Source organism: Bufo bufo, chromosome 8 (genome assembly GCF_905171765.1).
Source record: "Bufo bufo chromosome 8, aBufBuf1.1, whole genome shotgun sequence".
Lineage (NCBI taxonomy): Eukaryota > Metazoa > Chordata > Amphibia > Anura > Bufonidae > Bufo > Bufo bufo.
In genome coordinates, this window is record NC_053396.1 from 138200529 (window position 1) to 138213550 (window position 13022).

Consider the following 13022-nt stretch of genomic DNA (forward strand, 5'->3'; position numbering starts at 1 on the left):
AAGATTCAGTAAAACTTGTAATTTTTACATTTATATGTGCAGCCATGTAAAGTGCCATTGGTACAGGCCGAGGTGTTCTCAGTGGCTGACAGCTCTCTCTCTATGAACACAATGCTATCAATCACGGACATCCCCTCCCACATAGGGTTGTTTCTAAACCAAAATTTTGATTAGATTTCAATACCATAAAAAAGTATTGCGATACTCGATAGCACGCGAAAAAAATAAAAATAAAAAAAATACCCAAAAAGTCGTGTGCATTCCACATTTAAAAAAAATGGCGAATCGCGCAGTTTTTATTTTTTTCCTGTTCCGGCATTCACCGCATAGGAGATTTTTTTAATTTATATTTAATACAGGAGGCAGGTGCTGGCTGCAGAATCACATAGCCGAGACCCTGCCTCTGACAGGGAGCTGCTATCAGCGGCAGTTAACCCCTCAGGTGCCACACCTGAGAGGTTAACTGCCGCTGATCGCAGCTTCCGGTCACAGAGGCCGGTGCCGGCAATGTGATTCTGCTGACGGCACCTGTATTTGTATTAAATGTTAACTTTAATTGGTGGCGCAGTGTGCCCTCCCCTCCGCCACCCCTCTCTCTCTCCTCATTGATGGAAGCAGCACAGGGGGAGGGAGAGAGTGACTCCTTCTCCCCTGTGCTGCTGAGGGAACATGGCGTGCGCTGACAGCAGCACGCTCCATGTTCTCTGATACTAAATGTCAAATCGCAGTATCGAATCGATACCGGGACAAAAGTATCGATTGAGTATCGATATTTCGATACCAGAAACAACCCTACTCTCACCTGTACCAATAGCTCTTCACAGAAGGTATAAAAAGCAAAGATATAAATGTATAAATTACAGGATATACTGAATCTTTTCCCACAAAAATATATAATCAGTCTGCCCGGCCTCTCCTGCTCCACAACATGGTGCTGTCAGATTGCATTGTATTTTTTGGTAACGCCATCAATTTATGATCTGGATCTGACTTCTAGGACCCCCACCAACCCCGAGAAGGAAGGAACAGCAGTAGCCAGCCCCATTCATTCGGCCAGGGTGTCCTGTGCAGGGACTAGACTAGGAGGGGGCTGCAGTACTGAATGACGTCAGCCCCCTCATTCTCAGGACTGTGTAGGTACCAGAGGTCTCTCCCCATCGATCATACAATGATGATGCCATCACTTGATGAGATGGGAATAACATTCACATGTCTGAGATGCTGAATTACTTTTATAACTCAGTTTTGCCTCCGTTTCCTCCACCGCTGCAAACAAATGATTGCACATTACCTTAATGTGTTCTAACCAGTGCGTAGACTCCAGGCTGGAGAGCCAGTGAGACTCCTCTACATGTGGGAAGACTATGTCTTTCAGTTTCTTCAGAGACTCTCTCATGACGTGAATGTTATGGATATCCAGAAAAACAAGTTCTGCAAATGGATATGCATCCTCGCTCTCGTAGCCCCCTCCTGTTGCCTACAAAAAGATCGGATGAAATACAGAATACGCTGTAATGATCAAGTATGGGTTAAAGCGCCAATACACAGAAACCACCTGCAAGATATTATCAGGACAAATGTAGTAACACAATCCCAATTACACTCTTCCATGACTTTCTGAAGGCTACCTTCTACGTACATTGGATTGCTGGAAAAAGCACTTACTGGAAACAGAACTGCTTGTGTCACGCTTAGATCAATGAACTGACCCTTCATTTACTATACAGGGGTCCACATATTAGCACCCCTACAAGGCTATGAGGGTCATGCATCAATGGTGGTGGACAATATGATGGCAAATTGCAATCGTGCAGCAGCTTCTCACACAGCACAGCAGGCAACCAGGGCACCGCAGCGCATGGAGAGGACTTGGCAATAAAGTAGAACTGCAATCTCTTTTCTAGCCTTAAATTTTACTTTTATTAAGAGATATTATTATTATTATTATTAATAATAATAAATTATTATTATTAATAATTATTGAGACTGTCCAGGATTAAAAAAAACATGGTTGCTTCCTTCCCAAAACAGCACCACCTCTGTCCATGAGTTGTGTCTGGTATTGCAGCTCAGCTCCATTGGAGTCAAAGGGGCAAAGCTGCAATACTGCACACAACCTGTGGACAAGGGGTGGTGCTGTTTTTGGAAGAAAGCAGATGCGTTTTACTAATTCTGGACAACCCCTTTAAAATTATTTTTTAATCGTGTATTTCTCTCTCTAAGTTTAGAATAATGTCTCCTTTAGAATAATGTCTCCTTACTTGGCTCAGGCCACATTATTTTTTTTATTTTTTTTTAAAAACACACAAAAGTAGAAAACAAGACAAAAATATAAAAAGAAAATATTAACATAGGTTTAAAAACCCCATTTCCCCAACCCCCCTTCCTTCTACATCCTCATGTTGATTGACAAGAAACCAATTTAAAAAAAAAGGAGAAAAAAAGTGGGATATTCTACTAAACCCTCCTGCATCTAATTCCCAAGAATACTAGAGGCAACTTTGCATAATAACTTCAGAAATTGATTTATACTGTAAAAAAAACATTTCCCGAACTCTGATTCGGTTCCAAGGAACGGAACCCAGAGTTCGGGAAATGTTCACTTCTATGTGACACGGAGTGGGAGCTCATTGGCGGGGGTCCCGGGTGTTAGACCCTCACAGATCTGATATTGATCCTGAGGATAATAGGTCATCAATATAATTACTGGATAACCCCTTTGAAGGGAATGTGTCATCAGAAAATGACCTACTGTTTAAATTACGTTTTAATGTTAAACATTATGTTTTAGAATTGTTGGTGATTTTTATTTTATTTTTTATTCATGCGCTTACTGCAAGAAACCTGTGAATTTACCATAGCAGAATCATATGTCACTCAAACATCTAACGGGACCAATCTCACAGGGGCTCGTTCAGTGCATACAAACACATCCTCATTTATCATAAATCATACAGAGAGCGAGGACAGTCGTGAGATTCAGACAACTCTTACCTTATTAGCCACAGCATTTACATTTGGCCTGGCATCGTAAATTGTCAGTTTTGAGCTTTTATTATTGGCATCTTTAATTATGTCCAGGTACCTCTCATCATCTCTATTCCGCTTGCCGCTCATACCCACTAATGGCTGGCTGCACCTTGTGATGACGGACTGATTTTCTGGGTGTATCCAAGACAAAACCTGCAGGGGGAAGACATTTATTAGGGGCGTATTACCCATCCATCATTACTAGCAGCCGTCACGCCCCCAACTGCAGGTTCAACTGACCCAACATCAGATATGCTGCAAGTTCAGGTCGGTTAAACTGGTGGTCTGGCTGTTACACAATGGATTCTATGTCCAGGATACATTTGTGTGAACAGCTCCTTATTCAGAAGGCAGGGAAAACGGTTTAAGACTTCATTAAAGGGGTTCTCCAAGAATTAAAAAAAATAAAATACTTAAAATATTATTTTATAATAAATACAGTGCCTTGCAAAAGTATTCAGCCACCTTGACTTTTTTCGTGTTATTACATTACAGCCTTAAGTTCAATGTTTTGTTAATCTGAATTGTATGTGATGGATCAGAACACAATAGTCTAAGTTGGTGAAGTGTAATGAGAAAAATATATAAATAAAACTATTGTTTAGAAATAGAAAACAGAAAATTGGCATGTGCGTATGTATTCACCCCCTTTATTAGGAAGCCCATAAAAAGCTCTGTTGCAACCAATTACCTTCAGAAGTCACATAATTAGTGAAATTATGTCCACCTGTGTGCAATCTAAGTGTTACATGATGTCATTACATATACACACCTTTTTTGAAAGGCCCCAGAGGGTGCAACACTTAAGCAAGAGGCATCACTAACCAAACACTGCCATGAAGACCAAGGAACTCTCCAAACAAGTAAGGGCCAATGTTGTTGAGAAGTACAAGTCAGGGTCAGGGTTAGGTTATAAAAAAATATCCCAATCTTTGATGATCCCCAGGAGCACCATCAAATCTATCATAACGAAATGGAAAGAACATGGCACAACAGCAAACCTGCCAAGAGATGGCCAGCGACCAAAACTCACGGACCGGGCAAGGAGGGCATTAATCAGAGAGGCAACACAGAGACCTAAGGTAACCATGGAGGAGCTGCAGAGTTCTACAGCAGAGACTGGAGTATCTGTGCATAGGAAGACAATAAGCCGTACGCTCCATAGATTTGGGCTTTATGGCAGAGTGGCCAGAAGAAAGCCATTACTTTCAGCTAAAAACAAAAAGGCACGTTGTGAGTTTGCGAAAAGGCATGTGGGAGACTCCCAAAATGTATGGAGGAATGTGCTCTGGTCTGATGAGACTAAAATTTAACTTTTTGGCCATCAAAGAAAACGTTATGTGTTGGGTTTGCGCCAGACATAGCATCACCCAAAGAACACCATCCCCACAGTGAAACATGGTGGTGGCAGCATCATGCTGTGGGGATGTTTTTCAGCAGTCGGGACTGGGAAACTGGTCAGAGTTGAGGGAAAGCTGGATGGTGCTAAATACAGGGATATTCTTGAGCAAAACCTGTACCACTCTGTGAGCGATTTGAGGCTAGGACGGAGGTTCAGCTTCCAGCAGGACAATGACCCCAAACACACTGCTAAAGCAACACTTGAGTGGTTTAACCACTTCCCATCTGGGCCATTTGCCCCCTTCCTGACCAGGCCTAATTTTGCAAAACTGATCTCACTTTATGTGGTAATAACTTCGGAACGCCTTTATTTATCCAAGTCATTCAGAGATTGTTTTCTCGTGACACATTGTACTTCATGATAGTCATAAATTTGAGTCAATATATTTCACCTTTATTTATGAAAAAATCCCAAATTTACCAAAACTTTTGAAAAATTAGCAATTTTCTAAATTTCAATTCCTCTGCTTTTTAAACAGAAAGTGATACCTCATAAAATATTTATTACTTAACATTCCCCATATGTCTACTTTATATTGGCATCATTTTGGAAATGTCATTTAATTTTTTAGGACGTTAGAAGGCTTAGAAGTTTAGAAGCAATTCTTCAAATTTTTAAGAAAATTGCCAAAACCCACTTTTTAAGGACCAGTTCAGGTCTGAAGTCACTTTGTGGGGCCTACATAGTGGATACCCCCATAAATGACCCCATTGTAGAAACTACACCCCTCAAGTTACTTAAAACCGATTTTACAAACTTTGTTAACCCTTTAGGCGTTCCACAAGAATTAAAGGAAAATGGAGATCAAATTTTTAAATTTCACTTTTTTGGAAGATTTTCCATTTTAATCCAATTTCTTCTTTAACACATCGATGGTTAACAGCCAAACAAAACTCAATATTTATTACCTAGAGATTCTGCGGTTTACAGAAACACCCCACATGTGGTCATAAACTGCTGTATGGGCACACGGCAGGGCGCAGAAGAAAAGGAACTCCACATGGCTTTTAGATGCCATGTCCCATTTGAAGCCCCCCTGATGCACCCTTACAGTAGAAACTCCCAAAAAGTGACCCCATTTTGGAAACTAGGTAATAAGGTGCCAGTTTTATTGGTACTATTTTTGGGTACATATGATTTTTTGATTATTAATTATAACACTTTATGGGGCAAGGTGACCAAAAAATTTGTTGTTTTAGCACAGTTTTTATTTATTTATTTTTACAGCGTTCACTTGAGGGGTTCAGTCAAGTGACATTTTTATAGAGCAGATTGTTACGGATGTGGCGATACCTAATATTTATACTTTTTCTTATTTATTAAAGTTTTACCCAACAATAGCCTTTTTGAAACAAAAAAATTATGTTTTAATGTGTCCATGTTCTGAGAGCTATAGTTTTTTTTATTTTTTGAGAGATTTTCTTATGTAGGGGCTCATTTTTTGCGGGATGAGGTGACGGTTTTATTGGTACCATTTTGTGGGATATACGCCTTTTTGATCACTTGGTGTTGCACTTTTTGTGATGTAAGGTGACAAAAATTGCTTGTTTTGACAGTTTTTATTTTTTTATTTTTACGGTGTTCACCCGAGGGTTTAGTTCATGTGATATTTTTATAGAGCTGGTTTTTACGGACGCGGCAATACCTAATATTTATACTTTTTCTTATTTATTAAAGTTTTACCCAACAATAGCATTTTTGAAACCAAAAAAATGATGTTTTAGTGTCTCCATGTTCTAAGAGCTATAGTTTTTTTTTTATTTTTTTTAGAGATTTTCTTATGTAGGGGCTCATTTTTTGTGGGATGAGGTGACTGTTTTATTGGTACCATTTTGTGGGACATACGCCTTTTTGATCACTTGGTGTTGCACTTTTTGTGATGTAAGGTGACAAAAATTGCTTTTTTTGACAGTTATTTATTTTTATTTTTTATGGTGTTTATTGGACTGGGTCGATTATGTGATATATTTATAGAGCCGACCGTCACGGACGCAGCAATACCAAATATGTCTATTTTATTTTTTCTATTTTTTAATTATTTTTTTTATTCCTTACTTGGGGAATTTTTTTTTTTTACATGTGAAAACGTAATAAATTTTTTTTTTTTTTACATTTTATTTTTTATTTTTTTATTTTACACTTTGCGTCCCCCATAAGGTCATACAAGACCTCTGGGGGACATTTAACTTCACTTTTTTTTTTCACTGTTGATTTCTCCTCTAACTGGGGCTGACATAGTAGCCCCAGTTACAGGGGAAATACACCCCCCAGAGAGGCTGTACAGCAGTATACTTTGCTGTACAGCCTCAGTGCAGGGCTGATCAAGGTCTCTGGAGACCTTACAGCTCCTGCACTCACCTGGCTCAGACAGTCACATGTCCTGGAGATCGTGCTGATTGGACTCCAGTGAAAACAGCTGCTGGGTGAGTGTAAATGTTCCGATCTCCCTCTCCTGCTAGCACTAATGAGAGGGAGACAGTACAAGCCTTTCTGAGCGCTGTAACTGGAAATTACAGCGCTCACAACACATGCTCTGGAGACTATGCTGATTTGTCTCCAGTGTAAACAGCTGCTGGGGGATCGCTGGTGGAGTATGAATGTACCGATCTCCCTCTCCTGCCAGCGCTACAGAGAGAAAGATGGTACAAGCATTTCAGAGCGCTGTAACTGGAAATTACAGGGCTCACATGCCCCGGAGACCATGCTGATCGGTCTCCAGGGCTTACAGTTAAGAATTACGATCGCGATGCCTAGTTTAAATACCGATCTCCCTCTCTGACTGGCAGTAATAAGAGGGAGATGGTAGATGCATTTGTGATCGCTCTGACTGCTTGTCAGAGCGATCAAAAGCCTGGAGATCAGGAAAAAAGGTCTCCGGGTAAAGCTCCATGTTCTTGGCTGTCAGGAGGGAGCTTAGTCACGGAGTTTCTATGTACAGGGGCAGAGCACAGGAGGGAAAGCTGCAGGACGTTTTAAAACGTGCTTTCAGAAATAGAGATCCACCTCCTGGACGTTTATAGTCAATGGGCAGACGGGAGGTGGTTAAGGGGAAACATGTAAATGTGTTGGAATGGCCTAGTCAAAGCCCAGATCTCAATCCAATAGAAAATCTGTGGTCAGACTTAAAGGGACACTGACAGGCCCTATAAACATATTTAGTTATTCCTATGCAGTCATAGATCTAGTAAAGTGTATTCCAATGATATAAGAGTACCCCTTGTCCGCATTGTAAACCATGTAAAAACAACTTTATATTGATCTGTCAATCACATTTCTTTATGCCCAAGGGGCGTTTTTTCTCCTACCTTCGTGCCCAGCCGCACCTCAACTGTCGATTCCTAGCGCTCTTACATTCCCCGATCCTGTCAGTTCCCGCGCATGCCCGATAGATACTTATGGGCATCGGCCTCAATCGGACCATCTGCGCATGCGCCGTCACCCTCCCAAGCCTGTAATTGAATCCAGCGCTCTTCTCTCGGGTGACAGGATCGGGGAATGTAAGAGCCGCCCAGCGCAGTGAATAATAATGAGCTGGGCGGCGCTAGGAATCGACAGTTGAGGCGCGGCTGGGCACGAAGGTAGGAGAAAAAACGCCCCTCGGGCATAAAGAAATGTGAAAAAACGCCCATCGGGCATAAAGAAATGTGATTGACAGATCAATATAAAGTTGTTTTTACATGGTTTACAATGCGGACAGGGGGTACTCTTATATCATTAGGATACACTTTAATAGATCTATGACTGCATAGGAATAACTAAATATATGTTTATAGGGCCTGTCAGTGTCCCTTTAAAGATTGCTGTTCACAAGCACAAACCATCCAACTTGAAGGAGCTGGAGCAGTTGTGCAGGGAAGAATGGGCAAAAATCCCAGCGGTAAGATGGGGCAAGCTCATAGAGACTTATCCAAAGTGACTTGGAGCTGTGATTGCCGCAAAAGGTGGTTCTACAAAGTATTGACTTTAGGGGGGTAAATAGTTACGCACATTGACTTTTTCTGTTATTTTGTCGTATTTGTTGTTTGTTTCACAGTTGTGGGCATGTTCTGTAAATTAAATAATGCAAATCCTCAAACAATCCATGTTAATTCCAGGTTGTGAGGCACCAAAACACGAAAAAAGTCAACGGGGTTAATACTTTTGCAAGGCACAGTACATTGACAAATACCTTTCATTACTTAGAACGGCTTGTTTTGTCTAGGGAACAATCATTAGGTTAAATAAAATGGCCGCCGTCCTATCAGTACACACAAAACCTGTCCTAATCACACAGGAGGACATGTTACTTCCCCACAATGGGCCATAGTGCTGCCTCATCATAGAAACATAGAATGTGTCGGCAGATAAGAACCATTTGGCCCATCATCCTCCTCTCTGTTCGGCTTGTCAGGAATCATGATCCTGAATACAGGTAAATCTCTGTGGGAATGGAGATGAAGAGACATGAGAGGAGGGTGAGGTGTGGCTAATAAGCAGCAGCACTTGTATGCAGTCTCCATTACCACAGCCTGTCCTGACCGTCCTCTCTGTACTTCATGTCTCTTCATGAACTAAGAGATTCAGCTAAAGTTCTTATCTGTATTCAGGATAATCCCTGACAAGTAGAGCAGAAAGGAGGATAAGGGAGCTCTTTAGCTCAGTGGTGTGAAGTAACTTGTCCTCATGTGTGATCAGGACAGGTTTTGTGTGAACTGATGGGACAGCGGCCATTTTGTTTCCCCTGATAATTGTTCCCCAGACAAAACAAGCCATTATAAATAATGAAAGGTATTTAAGAATATATTTATAATAAAGTAATATTTAAGCATTTTCATTTTCTTAATTCCTGGAGAACCCCTTTAAGCCATGATCATGTAATGGGTTAAAAACATTACCTTGACTGGAAACATGCAAAACGCTCAATAAGACATTGATGTAGTTTACAACTCTTAAAGCAAATCCAGACGTAGCAGATTACCTGTGGTTTGAGGTGTGGATTCTGCAAAGCAAATCCACAGCAAATTACAGTACAATACCCGCGGATTGGGTTTTGAAAAAGTCGTGCACATGTAGCTAAAAAGCAGCATGCTGTGACCATTCAAATCCACGGCACGGCCATTATATTCCATTAGTGCTATAGATTATCGCCGCAGATTTTACCCCTTGGCTGAAATACAAGGTGAAACCGCACCAAAAACCACAGAAAAATCTACACGCAACAATAATTTTGCAGTAAAACTGCCACGGATACGCAGAGGAAAGACTTCAACATGTGGCCTGAGACCAACTGCACACGTATTCAGTGCGAAAGAAATACACTCCATGTGTCAGGTATTTCCCGTCCTAGACGCTGCTTCTATGACATGGACCCAAGTAGGGCTGCAACGAGTAATTCGACACAAGAAAATCCTTGATGCAAATTTTTTGCATTAAGGATTTGTTTGTGTCACGTGACCACTGAGCAGGAGTGAAGCGCTTGCTATTATTCCCGCTCCATGGTCTCCCGCTGGCCTGCAATGCACTCAGAATACTCGCCTTTCCAGCGGGGGTCCTCCGGACACTCCACAGAATGTCCATGGTCCCACAGAATGGAGTGTTGGCGGCGCCGCTGCAGGAAAGGTAAGTTGGTGCGACTAAGGCACCATAGCAACCATTGACGCTGTGCACTCCGGGTGTCAGGAGGAGCAGGTGGGGGGAGAGCTGATGGCACTGGGGTGGGGGGAGAGCTGATGGCACTGGGGTGGGGTGGAGAGGAGAGCTGATGGCACTGGGGGGTGAGGGAGAGCTGATGGCACTGGGGTGGGGGGAGAGCTGATGCACCTGAAGATAGTGGAGCTGATGGTACCGAGAGGAACTGATGCACTTGGGCTGATCACACAGGGGGAAACGAAGGGTGCTGGAGACTAAAAGTAGGGGTCTGAGTTTTTATAAAGGAAAACAGTCTATTCATTTTTTCCTTACTCGAGTACTCTATTAATCGTAAAAAAAAAATCGATAGAATACTCAAATTCTAAAATAATCGTTTACTGCAGCCCTAGACCCAAGACAATACAATGATTTATAATACTGTGTGTCTCTGTCCAACCTAAACTGTAATCATTCCTACTCCCATAAGGATCTTGTTCTGATGGTGGTGGAAAAAGAGGAAGGAACGATTCCCGTTATGTTAATATGAAATGAGCGTAGCCTGCTTCGTTTTGTAACTAGTGAAGTGAGTTCTCTGAAAAATGCCCACCCATGTCTTAGCTCAGGGTAGAATGACAGTAACCGAGCACTGTAAGCACCATGCCTTCTTAAAGGGACACTGACAGGCCCAATAAGCATATTTAGCTATATATATATACAGTGGGGGAAATAATTATTTGACCCCTCACTGATTTTGTAAGTTTGTCCAATGACAAAGAAATAAAGTCTCAGAACAGTATCATTTCAGGGGTAGGTTTATTGTAACAGTGGCAGATAGCACATCAAAAGGAAAATCGAAAAAATAACTTTAAATAAAAGATAGCAACTGATTTGCATTTCATTGAGTGAAATAAGTATTTGAACCCTCTAACAAAAAAAGACTTAATACTTGGTGGAAAAACCCTTGTTTGCAAGCACAGAGGTCAAACGTTTCTTGTAATTGATGACCAAGTTTGCGCACATTTTAGGAGGAATGTTGGTCCACTCCTCTTTGCAGATCATCTCTAAATCCCTAAGGTTTCGAGGCTGTCTCTGTGCAACTCTGAGCTTGAGCTCCCTCCATAGGTTTTCGATTGGATTAAGGTCCGGAGACTGACTAGGCCACTCCATGACCTTAATGTGCTTCTTCTTGAGCCACTCCTTTGTTGCCTTTGCTGTATGTTTTGGGTCATTGTCGTGCTGGAACACCCATCCACGACCCATTTTCAGTTTCCTGGCAGAGGGAAGGAGGTTGTCGCTCAGGATTTCACGATACATGGCTCCGTCCATTTTCCCGTTTATGCGAATAAGTTGTCCTGTGCCCTTAGCAGAAAAACACCCCCAAAGCAAAATGTTTCCACCCCCATGCTTGACGGTGGGGACGGTGTTTTGGGGGTCATAGGCAGCATTTTTCTTCCTCCAAACACAGCGAGTTGAGTTAATGCCAAAGAGCTCTATTTTGGTCTCATCAGACCACAGCACCTTCTCCCAGTCACTCTCTGAATCATTCAGGTGTTCATTGGCAAACTTCAGACGGGCCTGCACACGTGCCTTCCTGAGCAGGGGGACCTTGCGAGCCCTGCAGGATTTTAATCCATTGCGGTGTAATGTGTTTCTAATGGTTTTCTTGGTGACTGTGGTCCCTGCTAATTTGAGGTCATTAACTAACTCCTCCCGTGTAGTTCTAGGATGCTTTTTCACCTTTCTCAGAACCATTGACACCCCACGAGGTGAGATCTTGCGTGGAGCCCCAGAGCGAGGTCGATTGATGGTCATTTTGTGCTCCTTCCATTTTCGAACAATCGCACCAACAGTTGTCACCTTCTCTCCCAGCTTCTTGCTAATGGTTTTGTAGCCCATTCCAGCCTTGTGCAGGTCTACAATTTTGTCTCTGACATCCTTGGACAGCTCTTTGGTCTTTCCCATGTTGGAGAGTTTGGAGTCTGCTTGATTGATTGATTCTGTGGACAGGTGTCTTTTATACAGGTGACTAGTTAAGACAGGTGTCCTTAATGAGGGTGACTAATTGAGTAGAAGTGTCTAACCACTCTGTGGGAGCCAGAACTCTTAATGGTTGGTAGGGGTTCAAATACTTATTTCACTCAATGAAATGCAAATCAGTTGCTATCTTTTATTTAAAGTTATTTTTTCGATTTTCCTTTTGATGTGCTATCTACCACTGTTACAATAAACCTACCATTGAAATGATACTGTTCTGAGACTTTTCATTTCTTTGTCATTGGACAAACTTACAAAATCAGTGAGGGGTCAAATAATTATTTCCCCCACTGTATATGCCTGCACAGGTCTTCTAATGTGCATTAAAATCATATAAGTATACCCCCTGTCCACCTTATAAATACAGTAAACTCATGTTTTATAACCTGATAGAATAGTCTTCTTTCTGCCCAAGGGGCGGCGTTTCAGCTTGACTTCTGCCCAGCCAGCCGCCTCCAACCGCCGTTTTGAAGCGCCGCCCAGCTTATCAATATTCACTTCGCTGGGCGGCTTCTGCTGTCCCCGATGTCTTTGAGAGCAGCGCTCTGAAGCGCTGCTCAGAAGAGTGCCCGATGCAGGCGCAGAACGCAGAGGCTGAAGCGGCCTCTAAGAAGCAGAGGGGACGCAGGCGCAATGTGATCCTGCACCAGAGGGTGCGGGGCGCATGCGCTGAAGATGAAATGGAGTCCGATGCCCATAGCTTTGTATTGGGCATGCGCTGATCTCAAAGACATCGGGGACAGCAGAAGCCGCCCAGCGAAGTGAATATTGATAAGCTGGGCAGCGCTTCAAAGCGGCGGTTGGAGGCGGCTGGCTGGGCAGAAGTCAAGCTGAAACGCCGCCCCTTGGGCAGAAAGAAGACGATTCTATCAGGTTATAAAACATGAGTTTACTGTATTTATAAGGTGGACAGGGGGTATACTTATACGATTTTAATGCACATTAGAAG

General features: G+C 42.3%; 1 protein-coding gene across 1 annotated transcript in view; it reads right to left on the minus strand.

Annotated features, from left to right (window-relative positions):
- Positions 1-13022, minus strand: part of MTM1 (myotubularin 1) — a 107500-nt gene that overhangs the window by 19426 nt on the left and 75052 nt on the right. The window contains exons 9-10 of the mRNA XM_040406497.1: positions 2995-3183; positions 1292-1477 (exon numbers count right to left, since the gene is read on the minus strand). Coding sequence (XP_040262431.1) covers positions 1292-1477; positions 2995-3183 — 375 coding nt within the window. The remainder of the gene's footprint in view (positions 1-1291; positions 1478-2994; positions 3184-13022) is intronic.